This window comes from Solea senegalensis, linkage group LG19 (assembly GCF_019176455.1).
Source record: "Solea senegalensis isolate Sse05_10M linkage group LG19, IFAPA_SoseM_1, whole genome shotgun sequence".
Lineage (NCBI taxonomy): Eukaryota > Metazoa > Chordata > Actinopteri > Pleuronectiformes > Soleidae > Solea > Solea senegalensis.
Genome location: NC_058038.1, coordinates 12,341,832 through 12,367,653, shown reverse-complemented (window position 1 = coordinate 12,367,653; position 25,822 = coordinate 12,341,832). Strand labels below are relative to the sequence as shown.

Genomic DNA, 25,822 nt, shown 5'->3' with positions numbered 1-25,822 from the left:
CGGAGTACCAGGAGAAAACCCACACTCACACAGGGAGAACATGCAAACTCTATACAGAAAGGCCATAGTTCAAACAAGGATGAAAACCTTAGTGCTGTCCCAGATTTGGTTAAATAAAGACTATTCACTGTGGGTGTGAATGTAAGTGCGACTGAAGCCTCCCTTTGACCCTTAACACGATAAAGTGGAAGAAGGTGAATGACAAATGAATGAACATGCTTAAACATTGTGGACACTTGCTTATCCAAACCATCGCACTGGGAGGTGGTTTGAACTTGTGATTGGATAACACAGGACAGATGATACCACGACTGAACGGGGTCTTGTGCATTAAAATAAATCTCACTTGTGAGTGCTGGTCATTCTAGTGTTCAGTAACCAACTCTGTAGCTAAATATGGCAGTTTTTATTAAGCCTCACTGTTAAAAACAAACAAAAAAACCCCCAGAAAAACAAAACACAGCTGGACTGGAAACAAAAATACTCAGTTTGGCACCATGAAACCAACAGAGAATTATTACACGTTTTGTCTGTTTGAAACTCTTTTAGCTAAACAAGTTGGGCTTTTGGACAGTGAAAGGGGAAAGACGATGAGAAGAAATGCAAACGATGCTCGTTGGACTAGTTTCTCTCAATCTGTGCAACTCCATGCTCCACACCAAGGATCTGTGTATCATGCAGGGGTCTTTCTCATGCTAAAGTCAGGCCTCGCCTTGGGCATGCACACGATACATATATTTAAATAAAAAAAATAAATAATAATAATAATAAAAAAAAAACATGTTTCTGAAATCCTCATATTATTCACTTAGCTTTGAATTCAGTTACAGAGGGGATTCAGTCCTGAGACGACCAAGGCAAGAGCGCATTCAAATGTTTCACTCACAGTAGGTGCTGCATATCTCTATATGACACGGAGTAGAAAATAATGGATAAATAGTGGAAATACATAGGTTTGCTGATACCAAAGCTACCAAAGATTCAGCCAAATAAATATATATATAGACATATATATATATATATATATATAGATCTTTTCTTAGGGATAATCTAAACATAGAAATGTTAAAATTGTCTATGGTAATAAAAGCACATTCAGTTTTTTTTTTTGTATAAAATCTGCAAGTAACTCCTCTTTTTCCAAAACATATTTACAGCAAAAAAAAAAAGAAAGAAAAAAAAGGTTGACATACGCTAGGACGTAAATGCTGAGTGAAAGCGAAACATAAAAACAGGAGCAAAACTCTTTGTCTTCACACTTAGGAGCTTCTTCTGGGATTCTGACTCCCCAAAACAAACAACAAATAACATAGCTTTACATCATAATAACACATTTTACAATGACACTAGATGTGTACTGCGTCCTAGAGTCTACAGAGTCAGAAAAGAAGCATGCAACAGAGATCTGCTTTGTGCATATGGAAATCGCGACTATATACTTTAAAAATACGGTCTCTTCCAGTTTTCTGACCCTATATACTGCGTTCTCCCACCACTGCGCCAAAATGGGCATACACAGCTTGCAAGTGCATCCGTTTGTCTATGTTGAACTGGATTATAATCTAGTTTCACGTCCGACAAAACAACAGATTCAGACGGTCGCGGTTCATGGGTTTTGGGAGAAAGGCCGGTGGGACACACACACACACATTACAAGGACTTTTTAAGAACTTCCACCTCTACTTTGGCACTCGTGTAACAGTTTACTACCTCTTCTTTTTTTTGAGTATATAAATATAATATACACGCGTGGATAAAGCCGGGACAGAGCAGAAAAATATGTTGAGTTCATCTTGTGCATCGCAGTGCGTTGTGTCGTAGGACAGGGGAGGTTATGAGACTCACACATTCACACACGGTTAAAAAAGAAAAGGCTGTAGGTTTGAGAGAAACAGATAGAAATTCAGAATGCGGAATGTACGATGAGATGTTCGGGGAAATGATAGAAAAATAGTTTCATGGACTTTTTCCTCTCTTCGGATTGTACTTAACGTCGTTTTAAACATCTTCTTCTTCTTCTTCTTACCTCTCCTCGGGCATTTACTTACACAGACACGGATAACTAGTAGACAGAACACTAGAGAAAGAGCTTGTGGACAGTTTGTTGGACACTGGAAAAAATGTCCTGTATTCACCGACGGTCCATGTCTTGAACACCCTTTTCATACCACGCTGTGCAGCGACGGGTGGATGAACTGAGGGTTCATGTACGAGAAGCCGGCAAACTCGCTCTGGTCGATGTTGGCGATGACGAGCTGGTCGGGAGGAGTCAGTACAGGCTGCGTGCGCGTGAAAAACTTGTCAAAGTTCTCGGCACCTTTGCCGCACTGAAAGAGATTAGAGATGAAGACTAGTTAGACCAGGGAAGGACGCACCGGACGCTTTGATCTCTGGACTGATTAAAAGACTTTTACTCATGAGTCTTTTATTAGAAGGATTTCCAGCTGTCCCTGAGGGATGAAGTTCAATGTGTAGCTGGGCAGAAAGTGTAATTAGATTAGGAGCTGACCCTAAGCATCCACAGTAGAGGGCATCGGCTTCAGAGTGTAGCTTTGCTTGGGGCTGATGTGCATCTCAGACAGCTTAATATATATATATATAGAGAGAGAGAGTGATATTGCATCAGCACAGCAAAGGTACTTTTAGAAATAACTGGGACACATTTGTTCAGAAAGAGTAATTCACAACAAAAACACAACCGTATGTGTTTTTGGTGGATTTCAGCAGCAGCTCTTAGGGAGACATTTTCTCAGGAGGCACATCAGTGTGTCGGGTATACTTCCTGCCACTCTGTAGGATCACAGAAGCCAAGTCATAAAACCTCAGATGGATCTTTTGTTTGTGAGTCCCTTCAGACCAATATGTGACGCAGCGCCTGAGCCCACAACTGTACACGCATCGCAAAGACACACTAAAATGGATGGATCTGCTTTAGGACCCCCCCCCTTGCATTTATTGTGGCCCTTGTGTGGAAGTACAGGCGACTGTGCTCACAGAGAGCTATTTTTAATCCTCAGTGGCAGAGCTAGTGTGCGGCTTTAGGCGCTGAGGGCAGCAAAGGGGGCTCGAGGATGCAGAGGTCTCTGAACGGAAAAGCAGCATTTGTGGTGACAGGAACAGGTTTAAGTGTTGATGTGTGGCTGCAGCTGGGATCCACAACCTCAGGCTCTTACACTGGGTAAAGATGAATGGAGAATATAGACATAACTTGTGTTTGAGTTGTTTTTCAATGATATGTGTGAGATTTTATTCTTTTTTTGTGAATTTTTAGTATTGGAATAAAACACTATACTAACTGTTTTATGGTCATCTTCTAATACTTTACTGTCCATTTAAATCAGCCGCTCTCCTCAGAAAATATGAATTAACAGTAGATTATGGAAAACCAATTATTTTCCTTTTCAATTTTTGTAAAAAATTGGCTTTACATTTGAGTAACAGCTGGATGGAAACATTTTTTAAAAATGTAAAAGACTGACTGAGGGCTCAACACACCAGGAATTGATATTATGGGCAATATTAAGCAATTTAACCAAACATTTAGACATGAATATTGGAGATGAGTATATTGAGGTTTGAGGTTCCACTGTGACACACTCACCACTTTGGGCTTAAAGGGCGGCTGAATCTCTCTGTTGGCCAGGCGATCCCAGTCGATGCGTCTAAAGAAGGCCTGCTCTCTGACGTCCCTCTCACCCTCCGGGCCACAGCCGAGACGCTTTGACGGGTGCTTGGTCATCAGCTGGTGACAAACACAGAGAGACAGGTTAGAAAATGTAAGAGAGGCAATTTGATCCTTGAGGGGAAAGAAAATACTGAGAGGAAACTAAGAATATAAATCAACAACTTTATATACAGTACATGGCAGAATTATTACAAGTATTAAATGATGATTTAAACCGTTGTCACTCAACCAGCTTTAAAAGTCAAAGGCAGTTGTGCTGCTTTTTTTGATACAGCAGCTACTTTTAATTTCAACCATGAATCAGGTTTAAAAATGAGATGTGAAGCGGGTCAAGATAATCTCTTTTGTCACCGGCAATGAGGCAGGCATTGTTATTAAAAGAGTGGATCAGATTGGGTCTGAATCTTAATTGAATCTTTGCTGCCTTGTGAATTGACCTGGTAAAAAATAATTTCCTTGTAAGAAAATAACCGTGATAACAGCGACGATGATGCTGCTTTAGAGTGGTGATGTCAGGAAAGTGATGCCCAGTGAAAGACAAAGAGACAAACGTGTCGCATTGAAAATAAAGGATACTGAATAACAAAAACAACACTGTCTGTTTAACAAGCTTTCCAAAGGCTCGCAGTTAACGGGACACGCCTCTATAATTCTCATTTGCAGGGCCGCAACACTGAAATCTTTTCATAGTCAATTATACTTTCATTTAGAATTGAATTCATTACAGATCAATGATGCCCAATTGTAATTCTATAAACGTCATGTTACCAGTTGTAATTACATTGATGAACAACAATAACAGCATCCAACGACAGCACTGAAGAAAGTGTCGATGCTTTTCCCAGTATGACTGATGGATTACATTAACACGGCATGATCCTTGAAACATGTCTTACTCCCTTGCAGATGGACACAGCTTCTTTTGACATGGACTTAGGGTACGAAACATTGTGCTCCATGATGGACTGGAAGAGCTCATCCTCATCTTCTCCGTCAAATGGTGGCTGAAAAAGACAAAGTCCAAGAGATTTAGGGAGAGCTCAAGGTGACACCTAAAAATACCCAAACCCTAACCCCAACTATATGTAAGAAAAAAAATGTAAAGTACAATTGGCGCAGCTGAATAGAATGTATTACCTGTCCTGCCAGCATCTCATACAGAAGAACTCCATAAGCCCACCAGTCGACTGATTTTCCATAGGGCTGATATGCTATAATCTGACAGAGACAAAAAAGGTTAAAAACAGTCTTGTATCTCAGCAGAAAATGACTTTGGTAGAAGTTGAAGTTGCTTTCTTTTATATAATATTACTTCAGTAAAAGTCTTAAAGTATATGACACTTACAGTACTTTTGTATCAAAAGTCATTTTCTGATATGAAATGAACTTAAGTTTTACACATTAAAGTAGTAAAAAAGTGAGGAGTAAGGATTGAGCCATGGTAGCTCTTTCAACTGGAAGGTTGTGGGTTTAATTCCAAGACTCCCAAATTAAAAAAAGAAAGAAATATGAATAACAAATTAAAGTACAGATATGTGAATGTTGTACTTAAGTAGAGTAATTAAGTATTAGTACTTTGTTACAACACTAATTAAAAACATATACAGACACGAATCCAACGTCTGTAGACGGAAATGTGTCGTTATCAACAACTTAAGTGTCTTCAATCTGAAGGTGAATTTTACGCAGCAAAAGTGACACAAAGACATTATATTAAAAAAGAAATTCTCAAATAAACTTCAACCAAATCAACCCCCATTAAAATACACGCAGCTATTTTGAGCTTCCACAACAAAGGCTCTTTCTCCAACCGTCCAATTTGCCATCCCACACCGCCTTCCCTCCCCTCCCCTCCCTCCCACACACAAACACAACAATAATAAAACCACCGCACGAGCAAAAAGCTAAATCACAGCTGCACTCTTTATCAGAGATGTAACTCATACCCGAGTGGTTATACGACTCGCACATCTACACATGTAGACACACACACACAGTATCTCACCTCTGGTGCGATGTAGTCTGGTGTGCCACAGAAGGTGCGCGTGATCATGCCTTCATACATGTTCTCCTTACACATGCCAAAGTCAGCGATCTTGATATGGCCCTCTGAGTCCAGCATCACATTGTCAAGCTTCAGATCTCTGCAGCCAAGAGGTGTCATAAGCATTTATGCACATGAATATTTCTAGATTTCAGGTGACAAGTAGATAAACACAGACACAGACCTGCTAACAGTTCATTCACGAGGTAAAAACAAGATTTCTTGTATTAGAAGATGTTCTCCCTCATCCTGCTTCCTCTGTATGACTTTGAGTCTCAGCACTTCATTTATCTTTCACTCAGTCACCTCGTCTGTCAGTTACTTTTTGTTGTCTATTTTGTTGTTATTTGCATCGTGGTCGTTACTATGGATTTAAACGCCATGTGTGCAGTTTCAACGAGGTCAAACCAGTTAAATGAAATGACAAAAACAAACATTTTAAAAACCTCTTTATTAACGGAAATAAAAAATAATAATAAAGAACAGAGTTTAAAAAAAATCCGATAACTGTAACTGAATTGTGTGTTTACTAAACTAACAAAAATTCAATAAAATTGTAGTGTTAATGTAGTGTAAAAGTTTTCAAGGTCTTTCTACATAATCCTTTTGGGTTCACATGAAGTGTATTTATTTTTAAAGGTTGTATTTGAGACACAATACTTATTATCACCTTTCTAAATCTTGCACCTGGCAAATATTCCATGTTACAAAAAATAAACTAATACAAACTAAACGTAAGTATTTACAAACGATAAAAACTATTATAACCTAGACACACATCCATCTTTCTTCACGATCCTCTGCTTCAATTTTGTTCAAACTTGTTAAACCCCTTTCTTCTGTCCGTCACCCACCTGTAGATGATTCCCTTCCGGTGCAGGAAGAACAAACCGACAGCGATCTCTGCAGCATAAAACCTGCAAAATTGGAAAACGCAGATAAAACTTTGTCACTGTAGAAACAATACACAAACGCAGCGTAAGTATGGATGCTAGTGTAAATACTAAATAATCTGATGTCTCAGAGGTCTGACCGTAAACTGTAATCTAATGTCGTGTTATGATTTGTTTATATTCTTGAGCTTAAGTCATAAGAGGCTTGCTAATACTGTATATGAGACCAACGGTCAATAGAAAATGCTAAAAATGCTAAAAACAACAGGATTTCACAGACATAAAAGCATCATTTTGCAACAACAAAGCGATTGATGGCCTAAAACTTTTTTTTTCAGTTGGATATGCTCATTTAAAACATAAAGTATGTCCTGTAGTGTCCTTACACTGCCTGTGGCTCCTTGAACTTGCCCATACGCTGGATGTGATACATGAGGTCTCCTCCATTAATGTACTCCATCACGAAATACAGACGATCCTACAAACAAACAAACAAACAAACAGGTTATTGTCCAGAAATCTGCTTTCCTTTAGTGACAAGTCAGAGCGAATGATCTGCAGCGGAAAAAAATCATATTACATTACGATATTACACAACACGTAGGCGTGCAGTCTTTCAGTAAAGCAGCTCTGTGAGGTTATATACCTGAATTATTCAGGTCAGGATGCCTTGAATAGTGAATGTAGTTGATATCAAAGACTCCTTCAGTCGGCCCGTCTATGCATAAAGTCGACGTCATACTGGAGATTTAGTATTCAAAGTCAGTTTCATCTCAGTGTCAATTTTCTCTGCAGGCGCGTGGATGAATGAAATTATGAAAGAAAAACACAGATGTAATGACAGACTCACAGGGACACACGCTGCTTTGGGATTGAATAGATGCCTGATGAAGGAGCACAACAGCACCCATTATAAAAAGTCAAGTGATTTTTGAGTGAGTGGGCAAGGATCCGTTTGGCAACAGTGTGAAAAAGAATGCCTAAGACATCACAAAGAAGTTTTTACACACCACAGTCTGGAAGCAAGAGTGGAGCTGTGTGAGAAAAGGCGGTTTGTCTCTCTGGGCCAAAACTCTCTTCTCCACCATCGTACATTCCACGTCGTCATCCTGGATCACCACGTCTTTCTTCAGGATCTTGATGGCGTACAGCTCCTCCGTGGACTTCATCTCTGCCAACATCACCTACAGGTGTACGGAGAAAATGGGAATTTAAAATGGACATATGGTCATTCATGTCCTGGTACCTGGTTATATGTCAGCATGTTGTGGCCCTCACCTTGCCAAAGCTCCCCTTTCCCAGCAGGGCCAGGAAGTTGAAGTCATTTAGTCGGACCCGGTCCATGTTACCTGAAGGCAGACTAAACCGTCGGTGGTCTGATGGTGTGATCACTTTCTTACCATGACCCAGCTTGGCTTTCTGTGTGACACACATGTACATATATATATATGTATGTATATATATATATATATACATATATATATATATATATATATATATATATATATATACATACATATATATATATATATATATATATATATATAAATATAGAGAGAGAGACACACACAAAGACAAAATGTAACATTCATTCATTGTGTAGTATTCCCAAAAAGCATCATTAAAAGTTACTGTATATCTTTTATACAGTTAACTTTTATTAACTGTAATCAGAGTTATTGTATATTGATAATTATAGCTATAAATCTCTATTTAATACCTATTCCCATCTATGACTCAAGAGGACATTTAGTCAACATATCAGGCAAAAACACTTTAAAAAGTCATAAAAGACATCAAATGACCCAGCGGTATGTTTATATAAGCCAAAAAACTAGTCAGAGCATCTGTTTGGCGTTTTGAAAGAGAGGTTTACTGCACAAATGACGCAGAATGGCTCTACCCACATCAACCAACTAAGAAGAAACTGCAAAGAGAGTGGACGATGTGTTGCGGAGGATTCCTTTGTGGCATAACAAAAAGCCACCGTATTTTCCCAATGGGAGAGGGAGAGTCAAGGCGGTCGCCATCTGTACCAGTAGATGTCAGTAATTCTTACACACACTGAAAATGCAACAACGTCAACAACGTAAACTCATGTCAAAGTTCAACATCAAAAAAAAAGTAGATTAAAGGATATATATTAAATTTCATCTCTCACCTTAATGGTTAACTTGATATTACTCTAACATGTCTGTAAAGGTTCTCGGTCGTCCAGGTCGTGGTCATCTTCAGTAGATAACTGTAGGCAACTGGACTTCACCTCTCATCCAAGAGGCTTCTTCAGTTCTGATGATTGGTGGAAAATTCCAGGTTGACCTAGGTGACCTGCATTGTTTAACTTAATGACTCTACAGAGGCTAAAAACCTGGATTTTGCCACCAGCTTTCAGAACTGAAGAAGCCTCTTGGCTGATAGGTGAAGTGTCTTCGAACTTAACCACTGAATATGACATTACTATAACATTTAGCAGGCTTTTAATGAAGGTCAATGCATTCTCAACATACATAATGATAACCTCTGTAACTGTTTGGTAACACTATCATTTGCAATGAATATGTCATAACCAATGGACACGTTCACATCCATCAGATCGCTGCATATCAATAAATTACTATTCTCGCTTCAGTCTATTTCTGTTGTTGACATAAACATGCTGCTTCCTTTGTTGTACTTCCATATTCCACAGCATATCACTGTGTGATGTGGGGGAAACTGCGAGGTGGGCAGTCAGCTGGGGGTTGTTAGCATCGCAAGAGTCCCTGTTGTTATAATGACTGGCCTGCCAAGTTCCTTCAAACAAAAAAGAACAATTAGGACCCTGCCGGCTCCTTTACATGCTCGAGAGGTTGTCTGCTTGTGTCACATAGAGCGGAGGAAACCGGCAGGGTACGGAGGGGCTGTTGCCAGGCCGACCGTTTCTGTGCTCTTGACTGGCAATATAATTGACATTAAAAATGTCAGAAATGTATTCGACTCGGGTTAAGTGGCTCTGTGTGAACGCCAGGTTGGTTTAACAGCATGGAAGCATCAACGTTAACTTGGTTTGTCAGTTACTGAGGAGAATATCCTGGATGAGAGTGGCTGTCATCTTTGTCAGGCGGCGACAGGTAATGATGTCGCCGTTCTGAAGCCTTGAGACTCAAAATGGCAACCTAACAATCTAAACTGCTATGTTTGAGTGTCCTGGATTGCAATTTTACTGATGCCATGTTGAGGTGATGCGACCAGGTTCTTACTCCGACGACACCAGCTGTCAATCTCACTGGTGTCCACTCACATGCTATACATTATCATCTATTATCGTCTAAATGAGAACAAAGTTCACAAAATTGACGTCATGTTCCGTGCACCTAGAGATTGAGACCATTAACTCCTCAGGAAAATGTTTATTGACCGAGCAAATCAAGGCTCATTTTCCCATAAGCTCCTTGACTCCCATGACTCCTTATTGCAACCAGCGGAGACGCCCCCTGGTGGATTTTCCATGGAAAATGGGAACACTACGTCTACTTTTTCTTGCCTCTACCAGGTAGGAATGCTACCAAGTAAACAAAGTAAAAAAGAAAAGGATAAACATACATCATCATCAAAGACATGATTTTGTAAAAGCAATAATACATATATTTACATAATATTATCAATAATATTGTCACCAACATCTCAGTAATGGCGATAGATATGTGATCGTTTGTAGGATCAAAAATTGATTTCACATTCTCGTGCCATTGTTCTGGGGTTCATTATAATGTTTATTGCTTAACTTGTAGTTAAACTTACCCATAGGTCACAATCTCTTAATAAATCTGAGACAACACAAAAGATTGAATTTATCTAATAGGTTTAATCTTTAAGATAGTTATAATAGTTTCTCTCTTTCTTTGTAAAATACTGGATATTTTGAGTCTTTTAAATAACAAAGAATAAAATCACTTTTGGGGTTCACTTATATCACACTTCTCAAAATCCTCAATGACACTTTATATTGTTCTGTCTGCGGCTGTAAGTAATATGTGTCACTGATGTGTATTACTAAGTATAGCCTCTAGCCACAATCTGGTTACATTTACATGTGAATGTTCATTAACATCGACTGTCCCTACTTTCAATGAAACATTCATAAAATGTCACAGGGATTAAGTTTAACCAAGACTGGAAAAAAAATCTGTCTGACCAAGCTGTTTGTGTGTGTGTGTGTCCTATAGATCAATATGCAATTACATTTATTCATCTAAACATTCTCGTAACATTAATGTCGTTGTCTGACGTCATTTCAGCATCATCTGCTACACGTGTTGATGTTTGTTCACTCCTTAGACTGCAGTGGACATCAAGTGTTTTTTTTGTTTTTTTTTTCCCAGAATACACGTGGAGAATCTTCACACTTTTAACTCTTCAACATTTTGAACATGAAAATCAGAAAACTTCACACCACAAAAGCCCAAACCATGTCTACCCACTGCAGAACAAACAGAAGGTTGAACAGTCGTGTGCCATTTGCATAGAGTTGTAAATGAAACACAGATACAGATTTACATATAACACTGCCACCTTGTGGGGAGATCTGGCATGCACACCAAGACCCTGACTGTGCATTCATTTAAACACTTAATAAGTGAATTCATGCATCATGTCCTAACAGCCTTCTATAGTCCAGACCTGACTAGTAGAAGGCAGACTATGTTCCACACTGTCATTCAATGAGGAGCAGGGGAAGATCTTCTGGCTAGTGACAGAGTACGACACCGCCAGAGGCTTCAACAGCCCCCAAATTTACTAACAAGAATGCTGTTGTGTGTAAAATAGAACACATATCATCATTTAAATGTAATATTCATGATAATATCGCTCCCATTGCTGCAAATGTTAGACTTCACCTACGTGACTACAGTTGTAAAAACTTCATAATGTCTTATAAAGTTGTATGCACATTTAGACATGCTTTAATCTGTGAGATTAACATCTGGAAGACAGAGACGGAGAGGAAGAGAAAGTTAGTGTGTGTGTGTGTGTGTGTGTGTGTGTGTGTGTGTGTGTGTGTGTGTGTGTGTTAGAGAAAGAGAGAGATAGGAAGACAAGCAGGTCGCTGTAATTTGGCGAGTAACTGCAAACAAGCAAACTGAGCTGCTTCAGTTGTATGGTTTTTGAGATAAGCCTTTGTTAGTAAATGTGATTAATTTGTGGAAGCACATCAGAGATCCACAAACAATCCCCGAGCAGTAAGTAAACGGCGTGCGATGCAAGCTGGTGGTGAAATAGAGAGGAGGCAGGCAGAAGGGCTACCTTGAGATAGTGGATGTTTAACTGGCAGGCCTAGAAGGAAGAAGAGACTCACTTGTTAGTGCGGCAAAAAAGGTTAGTTGACGAGTGTCTCTGCTGTAAACAAAACATGACCAAAAAAATAAACACCAAATGTAACAGTTCACCTATCCACTAACAACAGAGCGAATCAAAGGCAGGACAAGAAAACAGTTGCATCTGGCTACGAGCCACACTAGTTTCCATGGCAACGGCACAGTTGTGCGAAGACGGCAGCCTCGGAGGAAAGTCAAGGTCATCGTTCAACATCGTACAATATGACGCGAGGCAGAATGTGGAAAAAACAACCAGACTGAGACTGAAGAAGATGACATTTACTCTCAGTATTAAAACAGCGGTGTGCACACATGGACCTGGACTTCAATAAAACTGCCCTCACTCTTGTTTCTTTTCTTCTATTCCATATGTTTACCTATATCTGACCTGTGTGTTATTTGTATGGGAGAGCAAAAAAAAGGATGAACCGAAGGCTGCAGTAAACACGGTTTTTACACGTTTATTTAATTATCAGCAAATGGATTCTTTCGTTCGTTTTGATACCAATAAACATAATGTTTGGTCTTATATAAGCAGTTCAGCAATTACTGTAACTTCATTGCAAACCATTTCAATCAATATGCAATTAGAGCTACATTATAGATTATTTTCATAACCTGGATCAGATCAGTCATCCATAATAATGAAAATAATACAACAATTTGTAGACATATTTATTGTTAATACATGATGAAGTCACATATTTAAGATTTAAGATTTTGTAGCACGTGGAGACTCCTGATGTGTCCGGTGTCAGAGCAGGATGATTTGATTCATTTGATTGATGAATTAGATCATAAGACTGGTGCTAGATTTATATTTTACAGCCACATGCTGCAGTACTAAAGTAAGAGCTGTTTTAGTATTGAGAGACACAGACAGACATTATTCCTCCTGTGTGTTAACAAACCAATTGAAATAGTAATTAAACCAGAAATGAGAGAAGGTCATCTTCAGCTACTCGCAGGATGGACCTAAAAGTGACTCTGAAATGAAAACAACACATCATTTTAATTGATTGTTGAGGAAAATTGTTCATACTTTTATTCAGTTTGGCTATTCTAATAATGGCTTTTTAAGCATTCTGGTTCCTCGTGGTTTTAAGTGTCTGCAGTTTCCACAATGACAGGTCAGTATCAAAATAGAGAGCTTCATTTGACTGATACAAATCAAGAGCATTCACTTTTAATGCCTAGAGAAACGGATTTACACGGAGTGAAAATTACTAGCGGGAATATGATGAGGTTGCCATGGTTACACGAGAGAGGGACACATTTTGTTGCAAAAGAACAGCACTTTTGTGCTTTTACTGAATGCGACAGATTCATAATTTGACTCAAGTCCTCACCTCAAACTTCTGTCGGAGTTCCAGGTTGACGTCGTCCACCTCGGGAATGGGAACGTTGTAGTACTCTCCCTCCTCCTGGTTCAGCAACTTGTACCTGAGAGAGAGAGAGAGAGAGAGACAAAGTATCAGTGAATGTTTGCTTTTAACTTTTCCTGAAAGGCATAATGAAGGTATTTCTAACTGATTTCTGTTCTTTTTCTGAGTGTTTGCAGGTCTGCTCCACATCAGCAGAACCATCTCGACTCCACTTCCTCTGTAATGTAAACATCCTCTGGCCACTTTTCTAATGAGCCACAATTTACAGTCCAATACGCAGACTGACACAGTCAGACAGATGCACCGTGGAGGTCTGTGTCAGTATTCTTATGCACAGGTGAAGACAGTGAGGCGAGGTGCTGCTCGTCAGAGTGAAATGAGCTGTTTTTAATTTTAAGGACTGTTTCAAAAGTGCGTAACTTTTAAATATGAACAAAACGTCTGTCAAATGAGTTCACACAATGCTGATTAAGCCCGTTAACGCCAAACACCGACTCTCTCTGGGCTCCTCAGTATAGTGGCGTTTAGGTCTGGTGTCTCCTGGTGACATCAATTCCCGCGCTGCACACAGGAATTGCAACATTGCACGAGTGTAAACAGGCTGGAGCACAGTATGACTGAAAACCCAGGGACAGAAGCATTGGCGTTAATTAAGGTCCCTGAGTGAGAAAGTTAAAGCCTTTGTGACCTTTGACCCACTTTGACTGATACATTATGAGTTTACATATTTTATTTTGTCTGCATTTTAAGATTGGTTTGAGATTTGTGTCCCCTTATCCTTTTGGCACGACACACGGAGGAACCCCAACCTTGCTAAAAAGTAACTTTTACTCTGAGTACATTTTGAGTACAATAGTGATACTTTTACTTGAGTAGAAAATATCAGTACTCCTTCTACCTCTGACCCTCAATTAGATGAAGGACGTACACAAAAACATCACACAGTTTCTGTTCATGAAGACCAAACAGAGGCTGGATAACGACATCAACGAGGCATGACAGGCTGCTGTTTCACGTAACAAACAAAAAAAAGGGAAGATAACTTATGTTCCTCTAATTACTTACTTATTCATCACATAATGAGCAAGACGAAGGAGCTGTTGTTGACAGATTCAAACAAGATTTACATACAACAAATGATGCATTTATGAAACGATGAGAGAAGCTTACACTGCTTTCAATGTCTTTGACAATAATTTCAGAAAACACTGGCCTGTGACTGCATGTAGTTTAATTTCTATTTTTACGCACAAATTATACTGAGCAAATCCATCTTCTAGCGCTTTATCCTCCACATGAGGGTCACGGAGGAGTGCTGTGCCAACCTCTGACATAGGGTCATCCTGGACAGTCCATCACAGGGCCACATACAGAGACAACCATTTCATTCAGTGTCCAATTTGCCTAATCCCCATACTGCATGTTTTTGGACTGTGAGAGGAAACCAGAGAACCCTGCAGAAAACCCACACAAACACACACACACACACACACACACAGGGAGAACATGCAAACTGTGGGCAGAAAGTTCCCTTGTACTGACCGGGTTGCAAACCTGGGTCTTCATGCTGCAAAGGCAAGAGTGCTAACCACTACACCAACCGCGTGGCGCCAGCACGTAACATGACAGATACAAACGACACTGACTGACCATCCACATGTTGGCGCTTTGATGAGCTCAGACACTCCGAACGACATGGAGCCCATGAAGTCATTCCTGGTGGTCCGGTCCCAGTCCCAAATCTCAATGGACAGACGGCGGTCCTTGTCCGATGCCTTTAGCTTACTGGGCACACACACACACACACACACACACACAAAGAAAAAGTATGTTTACTTCTATACTGTTTTTCTACAGATTTGCTCTATTCTATCATCTTTAAATACATTTTATATATATATATACATATATATATATATATAGTTATATGTATATATAACTATATACATACACATATATGTGTAAATCATGTACCGTTGATTTGACCTGATTAGACTCACAAGGTGAAGGATTCATTCCAGCAGGGGTTCAGAGATGAACGGATGGTCCTGGTCTTCTGTTTGGTTTCGTTCTTTGGGTCGGGGATGAGCTTGAGTTTAACATATGGGTCTGATAAACCGTTTGGATCCATGGGAATCAGGTTCCTGGCTTCACCCACTAGGAGAAGGAGGGAAAGATGACATGGAAATGGTAAATGTCTCACGCTGTAAGTCCTCGGCCTCAGACTTTCAGACTCTGTGACTCCGCACACTGTGTCAGGGGCCAAATTGAGTTCAAATAGAAAATACGATATTGTACATTCTCTGCACAAAACATGTGGACAAAGATTAGACTAAACTCACACAACTATTGACCCACTGCAATTAGATTTAATAGACTACATTGTCAAAAATAACAGCGGTTGTCTGGAAACTATAGTGGGAACTAAACAGAGAGACAGAGAGACAGACTATCTGTCTGTCTCTCTGTCTATCTATCTATCTATCTAGAGACTTGTGTATTCAGCTTCTCAGCTAATGACTCAACAAATCAGGCGCCACATATGCCGTTAACAGCTGCCGCGAAGCAAAGCATACTGTCAAAATTCACTTGAAGTTGACAGTGTGAAACAATACTAACAGGAATATAACACTGGTGGGTGTTAGGGCACATGCACTGAAAAGGAAAAACTGAAAGGAATAACTTGCCTACATGTGGATTAAGTCAAATACTGTAAAGTAAGACAATGTGTAACAATAACCAGTGTAATCTATGTATCTGTCATTGTTTGGCAATAGATCAGCCGATAATAAATAAGAGAGGTGTGACATTTCCTTGTGTCATAACTGGCAAATGGAGAAAAAAAAAAAGAAGCCTCCTGTAACATAGCAACAGCAGTAGGGGGACGTGGTGTCGTGAGCGTGTCACCTTCACCATGGCGACAAGATCTACTGTAAGTGGCCACAGGCGACACCATCACTGCTTCACCGAGCAACGTCATGTAAATGCACAAACAAACGAAAGCGACAGGGCCCTTCTCACGGAATTCTCGCGGCATGGATTAAACAATGACTGAAGACGGACATGAAAGGGACCTCAGTGAAAGAGAGGAAGAAAGAAAGGAAGAAAGAAAGAAAGAAAGAAAGAACAAAACTATAATAGAAACGCAGAAACAACTGGATGACATTAATTCTCTACGACTGTGTTAATCAGCTGCAGCTTCCCCCCCCTGCATATTTAAATGTAATCGGAAACAGTGCAGAAACAAACACGCTGCCAAACTGAAGGTTCTGCAGAGTCAGTGTGAACTTTCACACGAGGACATGTTTGATGAGATTCTCCATTAAAGCTGTAGGATGTGAAAAAAGGATTTTTGGCTCTGGAGCATAAATATCTCAGGGCTGAAAACAAAGCCAGCAGACAAATGTCATGTGGAGTCACTGCAGCACATTTCACTCCGTCTTTGTGACACGTAATCGTAGTTATTATGATATCTTGGTTTGCTTTCATTACCTAATGTGACAATATCGTGTCAAGTGACATCGGAAAAAAAACTTGTAACAGTTGTAATGGATCATCTTTGGGCACATGTTTGTTTTACATTCTGTGAACAAAATATAAAAAACAACAGAGGGAACAAAAGGAAAACCTTAAAATTCCTCTATGTACGAGTAGCAGTAACAAAAAGAAGAAAAAGTAAATAGTGGGATAAATAATGAATGTGTTTCATAGTAGTAATAATTTAAAACTGAAAAACAATTTTCTTATTTTCATGCAATGTCACATTCTTTTCCTGCTCTTCCAGTTGTCTGCTGTAGAGGGCAGTGTAGATTCAGATTTGTATGTTTAATGAAAGTGTCCTAGAAGCTTTTACACTGTTAATGTAAAGTGTTGATTGAACCTCAAACATGTATACTTTTCTTTCTACGTGTGAGAGAGAGTGCATTTATTGTGTATATAGCCTGCACACACACACAGACACACACAGACACACACACACACTTCAGTGACATATGGTCCTTATTCAATGTTTTTTTTTTGTGCGTTTTGTGTGTTTGTTTCAGTTTGTTTGTTTCCTCATTAGATTGTTTTTACAGGCTTGCTGAAGTTGCATTGGAGTTCTTTGGTGACATTTCATAGCCATGGAAGTGACTGATGCCTGTAACGCCTACCGCAGCCAGCAGAGGTGAGGATTTACATGAGAACGGGTGAAGATGCCAAATTAGGGTTAAAATGAGGATTATGTCAGAGTGAGGTCAAGGGTGAGGGGGTGAGGCATTTAGTTTAGGGGCTACGATATAAAAGCATGTGTGTGTTGATTGAATATACTCTTTTTGTATACTCAGAGAGAGCATATTCAATATACAGATGTGCGTGCACACACACACACACACACACACACACACACACACACACACACTCTCATACACAGTAAAATATCTCCATCAGTGGTGATCAAGGACAATCTTTGCTCTCTGTTGTTGCTTAGATACAACAATAACTGCTCGCCTTTTATGTCCTCCCCACTCTTTCCTCCTTATGAGATAGTTACCATTAAAATGTGTGTGTGTGTGTGTGTGTGTGTACTTGTAGTACTTGTATTTGTTACCTCTCTAGGACCCTTTGTCTTATGAACACTGACCTTATCAGGACCAGTAGTCCTCATGGAGGCCAAAACCTGCAGGCAGAACCTAATTTCAGATAAACTGGTTAACTTTAGGGCCAAATTGTGCTTATGTTAAGGGATAGCATTTTATTTTTTTTATCCAAAATGAAGGGAAGTCAATGCAGGGTCTTAAGAAGAATAGCTACGCAAAACTGTATTGTGTAAGTGTGCTTTCCTGCTTGTGTGTGTGTAGAGATTTCACTTTTTACTATCAATGAGGGGAAAAAAAATCAACTGTTGTTTATGTTATTGTTTTGTGCATCAAGTGTCTGAGGAGAAGCAAAAGCATGTCTTGCAACCATCCCACGCACAGAAGTGAAATGCTCTGCTTTTCCTAAATATAAACAAAAACACAACTAAGTACAACAGCTTTTAGTTAACACTTTCAGAGTCATCTACGAAATGTGTTAATTGTCTTGTATATCTCAGATGAATGGTCATCTAAAGCAGGGTTTCTCAATCACTGCCCCGCATGACTTACAGGTTTCCCTGCCCCAACGCACCTGATCAAATAAACGGCTCGTTATCAGGCTCCGATAACGAGCCGTTTATTTGAATCAGGTGCGTTGGGGCAGGGAAACATGCAGGGCAGCGGGTCAACATACCATGTACCAAATCGTGTCTACAGCTCTATCAAAAAGGTTTGTTTTCAGTTCTTGAATCTATATTTATAATAAATGTATGACAGAATCAGACACAGAACTATTTTGTTGTTGTAAACATTAAGAGGTTAGAGAGTGTGTGTGGGTTTTTTTTAAGTACAAGCAGTTGTAAACTGTCATATTTGCTACATGGGAACACAAATGTGAATAATTAACGAGTGACATAAATTAAAGTTACATAATGCAGTTTTAATCATGTTGAATATGTACATGCTAAAACAGTAATGTGAACAAATGAGTAGGTTTCAGAGGTTTCTTAGAACACTTCAACAATCCAATTAATACAGCATGTTGCATAACAGTGTGTATACTGATATAACGTGTTTACATTTAATCGTGCCTCTGATGTACCTCTTTCTCTCTTTCTCTTTCTGTGTGTGTGTGTGTGTGTGTCTGCTTATGTAAACAGGTCAAGGGGGACATTTGCATGTTTGTATTTTAAAACTATCCTCAATAAACATCGTAATCAGTGGGGGGGGGGGAAAGATGGGCAAAGAAGATAGTCCAAACAAAAAGAGAGAAACAGTAAAAGAGACACAGGGTGCAGAAGAAAAGGACGGAAAAAAGTCCTATGGAAGACATTAAGGAAGAGGAACATGACCGAATGGACACAGCTCAGCAAGCGTAGCGAGAAGAAGACATGGTCTTGAAGGAACAGGTAGGAGAAGATAATAAGAAATGTCAATATTGGAAAAAGGGATGGAGAGTGGCAGAGGAAAACAGGGGTCATAGAGAGAGAGCCTGTCAGTCAGGTCTGTTTATTTAGTTCGGAATATTTAATCCACATCGGTGTGGTAAACCACAAAGGTTGTGTCCCTCATCTGTAGGTGTCAGAGAGAAGCTGAAGAACAAGCTGACGCTTCACTGACAGACTGCTGCCATCGGACAAGAGAAATACAACGTCCACAACAACAAAACGCAGCAGAACACACAACGTCCGTCGTCTTCTCTCCTTGTGCATTGTTCTCAGTATTGATCTTTGTCTTCTTTTCAATCAGAGCACATGCTTTGTCTAAATGGCTCCACCAGTTTCATTCATTTCACTGTTCTCTTCAGTTTATATGAAGTTTCCCTTGGATTCTTTTCATCGCTAAAAGAAATAATAAAGACATAGTTGCTTTTAAAAAAGTATGTCTCTCTTCACATCTGGAGACTTTGTACTTAGCAACGAGTACCTAACACTTGTCAATATCATGAATTTGGCATACTTGCTATTTTAGCAACTACCTGGTTTTTGTCTTTCATTTGTAGTGAATTGTGGAATGTAATTATAAAATGTCACATAATAAAGAGGAAGTTTTGCTCCATGCAAAAGTTAAAGAAAGCAGTTAATTGTGTTTTTTTTTTTTAGAAAAAGATCCACATATCTGAGGGCAAAACATTGAATTGCAATAGTGTGCTCTGTCTCACTGTGTTTGCACGGGGTATAAACATTATATCGCTATATTAATACTGTGTTTTATTGATATTGATTGATTATATCGCAATAATTAGGTGTCCTTTGCTTGACTGCAATCACATGTCCTCTACAACGGAATCATTCCGTTGAGGATGATGACGGAACGTCCCTGTTTTGGTTTGGTCATCTCATCTCATCAGTCACCAGAGTTTGCAAACAGCCAGTGCAATGCAACCGTGTCCAACTGAGGAGTGGACACACTGTCCAACTGAAGAGTGGACACACTGTCCAACAGCAGACATTTTTTGAAATTTGAATTTACTTTAAATGAATACAAACAGTTTAAAGATCGATGCGGGATAAGAGACATACAAAGTAATCTACTGCTGTAATATGATAAATGATAAAGGGAAAATTACATGTCAGGGGGTAGATAAAGCGAGTAGTCTTTCAACTGGAAGGTTGTGGGTTAGATTCCCGGCTACACTGGTCTACACATCAGGGGTGTCATACTTATTTTAGTTCAGTGGCCACATACAGCACAATCTGATCTCCAGTGAGCCGGACCAGTAAAATAATAGCATAATAACCTATTATTATATATATTTATTATAACAACTCAACAACCTGAAAGTTCTTGAGAAAAACAAGTGCAATCTCAACAATATTATGCCTAAATAACCACTTACAAAGGTACAAAACCACAGGGAACTGGAACTGAAAATCTAATATTTTTTTTATTAATATTTTCACAAATTCATCCTGGGGGCCGGATTGGACCCACTGTGGGCTGGTTCTGGCCCGCTAGCCCATACCTTTGACACCCTACATGCTGAATGAAAGTGGGAGTGAATGTATGAATGAGTGAATGGCAAACCTGTAGCATAATAACGCAGCTATGAGTGGTCATTACGACTATAAATACGCATCAAATTAGTGGGACATCAATTTGACATGGTAACAGCCGTCTCTCCTGTCTCTCTCTCTCTCGTTCACCTCTGTCCAACTGAGGTAACCATGCCAACGAGACTGCCAATGTCTCTGAAGTGACTTCTATAGACAGAACAGGTAACTGTCGGTGTTTACAGCAGCTCAGACGAGCTTATTCAACAGTGACACAGAAGGAAAGAAGGAACGAAATATAAATAAACTGATTAATGCAAGTCGAGAGAACAAAGGATTCAAGTCTTCTGTGGGAAAAAACACCTCTCTCTTCCACTCCCCATGTCTTTCTATCATGAAGAAACAAAGAAATAAAAAAACAAACAAGCAAACACATCTGCCAACTTATTCCTGGTTGGTCTGCATTAAGTTAGAAACACTTGATGGATCTCAGCAGTCATATTCCCTGACCAACACTGCCTCTGTGAGTGTGTGTGTGTGACAGAGAGAGAGGTTGTGGATGTGACCCAGCAGTCATTTCTCTCCCTGCCAAAAGCGTTTTAACACGGGACAGTTCTGCACTTCAGGTGCTGCTCGTGATTGACAGGATAATTTAGTAGTGTTGAAAATACACACAAAGACACACACACGCGATACACACAGGTCATGAACACAGTCATTTTTTTTATGCTGACACAATTGAAACTTTTTTTTTAAAGTCTTAGAAAAACCTGTATTTGGAAAATGTGCTCATTAATATTCTTGGTCATTTATTTTCTTAATGATTTATTGTTCTCTTTTGATAGAAAAACAGAAACAGATTAAAGACGGTAAGACACTGTATAGCCGGGGAGCAAACTGTACAGATTTACACATTTCTTCAATCTGCAATATGCTACATTCAACATTAAAAGAGGCCAGGAAACAAATATAACCTTTATAAATGACTAATAATAAGTAGGGTATTAAAAGTGTACAGAGAGTGACGTCCCATTTGTGTTCACACGATGTATCAGAGGACAACGAGACGTACAGTACTGTCTTTATACTTTGTGCGGTGACCTTGAGTGTCCTGAATGGCGCCTATATATAAAATGTAGTATTATTATTGTTATCGTTAATACTGGCAGAAAGTATTTCAGAGAATCCCGAACCCCCTGGTTTAATTTAAAAAAAAAAAAAAAACCTACACCTCCTACATTCAGAAGTAACTTGATACACACATAACATCTGCATTTATTGTGCGTGATTATTGTCACTGCTCCTAGCGCCACACAGAAGACCATATACCTTGTTTGACAGTTTGAAAGTGTTTGACTTTTATTGGAGCTAATAGATAAAACTTTAAAAAACAAGGTGAGTCTTTTGCCTGTGATGTGCAGAAACATCTCACCATTGTTTCTGAATAAAAGTATAAATGAAGTCCAACAACGTGACGTCGTTTGTCAACGTGTAGCTGAAGGTTGCCCGTCTGATAACACGAGTCACAGTTTCATCCCAGCCAACATGAAAGTGTTGGAGAAAACTCTAAATCCAGACATTTCTTTCTTTCAAAGACCTGTATTTGAAGCACTCGAGTCATATCAGGGCACCACTATAGCTCACATCAATCTGAGGCTGAGCTGCGTGAAGTACAACACAAAAAAAATATACCTGTGACGTGTAGCCTGTCCCCGCTGACCTCAATCTTGAGGAAGAGACGACCCCGACGCTCGGTGTGGTCCATTCCACACAGGCTTGGCACGTTGACCACACACTGCTTGTGCACGTTCATGTCGCAGGCTGGACAGAGACAGAGAACACTATCACTTTAAATGTATAACAGCAGCATAAACTGAAAAAGTAAAAGATGGATTTGAATTAAAAATGTTCTGGCCCAAGAATGAAATGATTTGATTTTGTGTGTTGATTCAGACACTGAGTGTTTTCATACAATTGTTACCCTGGCAATGTAAGTAAGTATACTGACAGATGCTCTCCGAGTGCTTTCTATACTTTAAATATGTATTCTTTTTTTTTTTTGCTTGTGACTCTTTCTGGAACTGTCACACTCACTCCCACACACACACACACACACACACAAGAGGGGAGACTGAAAATGTGTTCTTCTCTTCCCCCTCCTTTCCTCCTTCGTCCCTTACTGTCCTCTAACTTTCTCTCTGACATCCTCCCCCTTTCCTCCCCTCTGAATATCCTGCCCTCCCCCGCCTTTTGGTCCTTTTTGGTCCTCTTCCATCCAACCTTCCATCTCTACTTCTTCTTCTTCTCCCTCCCTCCACTCGGCAGGCTTGTCAAGCTGACATGCGGGGAAGCAGCTCGTAATAGCGATGGCCTCCTCGCATCAATTTGTTCTGGTGTGCTCCCATTACCATCTGCGACGAGGCCACCACCAGAGACGCGCAGATGATAGACAGATTAAGAGGAGGAGAGAGGGACAGAGTGCGATGGATGGAGATTAAGTGGGAATGGTGGAAGAGGGGACAGCAGGGAATGGTGGTGACTGATAAAATTAAGAGGAAAATGATGAGGGAAATAAAAACCTGTGATGTAGAAGTGGAAAAGGAGAAAGTGTGGGAGAAGAGGGGAAACTAATGGGTGTCAAGAGAGGGAAGAAAGATAAACGATGAGACTAAAAGGAGAATGAATGTGAGGAAAAGAAAGTGCAGGGTGGAGTAATAATGATAAAGAAGAAAGGAGGAGTTGATAAGACGAGTGTGGGTGGAAAGAATAGGAGCAGAGAGAGAACTCAGCAGGTTGGGACAGTGCATTCTGCATGAGCCTCAGATGTAGGGAGTGTAGTACAGTGCCAGTCTATTCCCATCTGTTCTAATTAGAGGCCGCTCTCGGATGGAAACCAGCACAGCATTTTTTTTTTGACAAAGGTGCTCACACACACACACACACACACACGCACGGTCACACACTTACTGTCACATTTCATCCCTTGGTGGATGAGTCCGTACAGCAGCGAGCCACAGTGGTCACAGAAGGTGGGACTGCCGTACGAGTGGATCTTGAACTTGTGCTTGCTTCTGGGGTCCTGAGCATCCAAGAGAGATACAGAGGGAGGGACATTTTATTTTGGTTTATCTTGGAACTGAAGAGTTAAAGAGAATTAAAGAGACAAGTTTGAGACACGTAAGAAAAAACAATAACTATAGGTGTCACCGTAAGTGCTTCATGGATTAAGATAAATACTTTTATTTAACCAGGCAGGACAGATTAAGGACACATTCTTATTTACAACTGTGGCTTGGCATAAGGCAGGGCCTTTTGAGGGAGAGGGAACAAGGGGCTATAAAACAAAACAAAAGTAGATGAAGTGTGCCAAAGTTTAGGCTTTTTTCTCTTGCTTCAAAAGTCCTTTGATTAAGTGAAGATCTTTAACTTTTTAGGGTCACAAATCTAGCAGAATAGAGATGGTATATTATAATATAATTATAAGTCTTGCCAATCAAAAGTCTTAACATTTCTGATGAAGAAGGAAAAACAAAAATCAGTGACTGCCGACTGCTCCTCGTTCTAGGCCGGGTGAAATACAGAGGACACATTTCCCCACAGAGATGAATAAAGTTACCTTAACCTTAATGGTAAATGGTATTAAACTTCAGTGATCCTGTAGTGCCACAGTTAGTGGTACAGAGCTATTGATTATCTTGGCCAGAATGGAAAAAAAATAACAAATCAAACGAGTAAGCAGAAGAGAACTGACGCTCTGATCGATTTCCAAGAGAACAGCTGGGTCTTATGATGTTTTTTTTTCTGAAACGCACGACGCAGTGGGATCTTCTTTATATTCTACCTGGCCAAGTTTCACTAGTACTGCAAATAGCCAAGGTAAGCTCATTTCTACAACCGCCACAAAAACAAACACAGCTGTAATTAAAGCCCTGCAAATGAGGGCAGATAAACCTCGAGTGTCGCCTCCGTCGAGCTGAAATGTGTCAGAGCCACTCCGTGTGTAATTATACAGGCCACTGACTGAGAAGCGCCCTTTTTTCCATCAACACAAACATGCTAAATCGAGCAAGAACCACGAACAAAGAAGAAGACGAGTGCAAAGAGAGGGAAACATAGATGGGAAGTGTAAGTATGAAAAAATAGGTGGAGGTTTGATGGATAGTACTCGTGGTCCCTGTGTCTTCTCTCCTGGCCGTTCCCTCACTTAACAGTTGTGGGGACTTAAAAATATGTTGCTCAGTGAACATTCATGAAAACAGACAGAGGCAGAGGAGATAGCATCTCCCCAGTGTCTCTCCTCTGTCTGTCCTCACTCCCAGGTCTCTAGACAGCAAGAGTGTTTCTTACTTTTCTTACCGAGCTTACTCCTTTCTCTCGTATCGTCCTTCATCATAAACGTCTTTCACTCTGAGCGATTGTTGTAAATGCGTAAGGAAATCCACTCACAGTCATCTAGAGTCGGGACATTTCGAGATTTGAAGTCTGACCTAATGTAAGCCAGCTGAACTGACATTTACATTATATCAAGTTCAGGCCTACACCACTAAACTGTGCTAAAGGCTTTACAATTCAACATGAGTGAAGAAGAAAAACAAAAACTGTGCTAAAATGGTTGCATTGCAAACGTGTACCATAAGTAACAAGGCAATCAGAGGTGGCAGACCTCACCCCATTCATGCAGCAAGCCTCTGGCGGCCTCTGTTGGTCATATTGGCAAGTGCGAGTGTGGAAGCACAGACAAACAGACAGACACACAGAGCCACTTAAAACAATACCGCACTCCCACTCCGTGAGGTGATTATACATGGTGTGTTACCTTAGGATACACAACTTCAACTTAAATGAAAAGTTATGCTCCATATCGTGTCATCTTAGTAACCTCAGGAGCAACGTTCAGGCTCTGATGATACAA

General features: G+C 40.0%; 1 protein-coding gene and 1 long non-coding RNA gene across 3 annotated transcripts in view; one reads left to right on the top strand and one right to left on the bottom strand.

The window, feature by feature from the left end:
- prkcab (protein kinase C, alpha, b) overlaps window positions 1-25,822 on the bottom strand; it is an 84,855-nt gene continuing 59,033 nt past the window's right edge. The window contains exons 4-18 of one of the 2 annotated variants that reach the window (XM_044051346.1): window positions 23,878-23,989; window positions 22,603-22,731; window positions 15,362-15,518; window positions 15,012-15,146; window positions 13,326-13,419; window positions 11,906-11,935; window positions 7,901-8,041; window positions 7,633-7,806; window positions 7,009-7,100; window positions 6,584-6,646; window positions 5,691-5,829; window positions 4,823-4,903; window positions 4,582-4,689; window positions 3,602-3,742; window positions 1-2,327 (exon numbers count right to left, since the gene is read on the bottom strand). In XM_044051346.1, coding sequence (XP_043907281.1) covers window positions 2,163-2,327; window positions 3,602-3,742; window positions 4,582-4,689; window positions 4,823-4,903; window positions 5,691-5,829; window positions 6,584-6,646; window positions 7,009-7,100; window positions 7,633-7,806; window positions 7,901-8,041; window positions 11,906-11,935; window positions 13,326-13,419; window positions 15,012-15,146; window positions 15,362-15,518; window positions 22,603-22,731; window positions 23,878-23,989 — 1,761 coding nt within the window. In that variant the 3' untranslated portion in view covers window positions 1-2,162. The remainder of the gene's footprint in view (window positions 2,328-3,601; window positions 3,743-4,581; window positions 4,690-4,822; window positions 4,904-5,690; window positions 5,830-6,583; window positions 6,647-7,008; window positions 7,101-7,632; window positions 7,807-7,900; window positions 8,042-11,905; window positions 11,936-13,325; window positions 13,420-15,011; window positions 15,147-15,361; window positions 15,519-22,602; window positions 22,732-23,877; window positions 23,990-25,822) is intronic. The other variant, XM_044051347.1, reaches the window with a different exon arrangement.
- On the top strand, window positions 19,078-19,992 carry LOC122785516. Its single transcript, XR_006362293.1, has 2 exons — window positions 19,078-19,326; window positions 19,496-19,992. It is a non-coding gene; the product is annotated as an uncharacterized LOC122785516 (long non-coding RNA).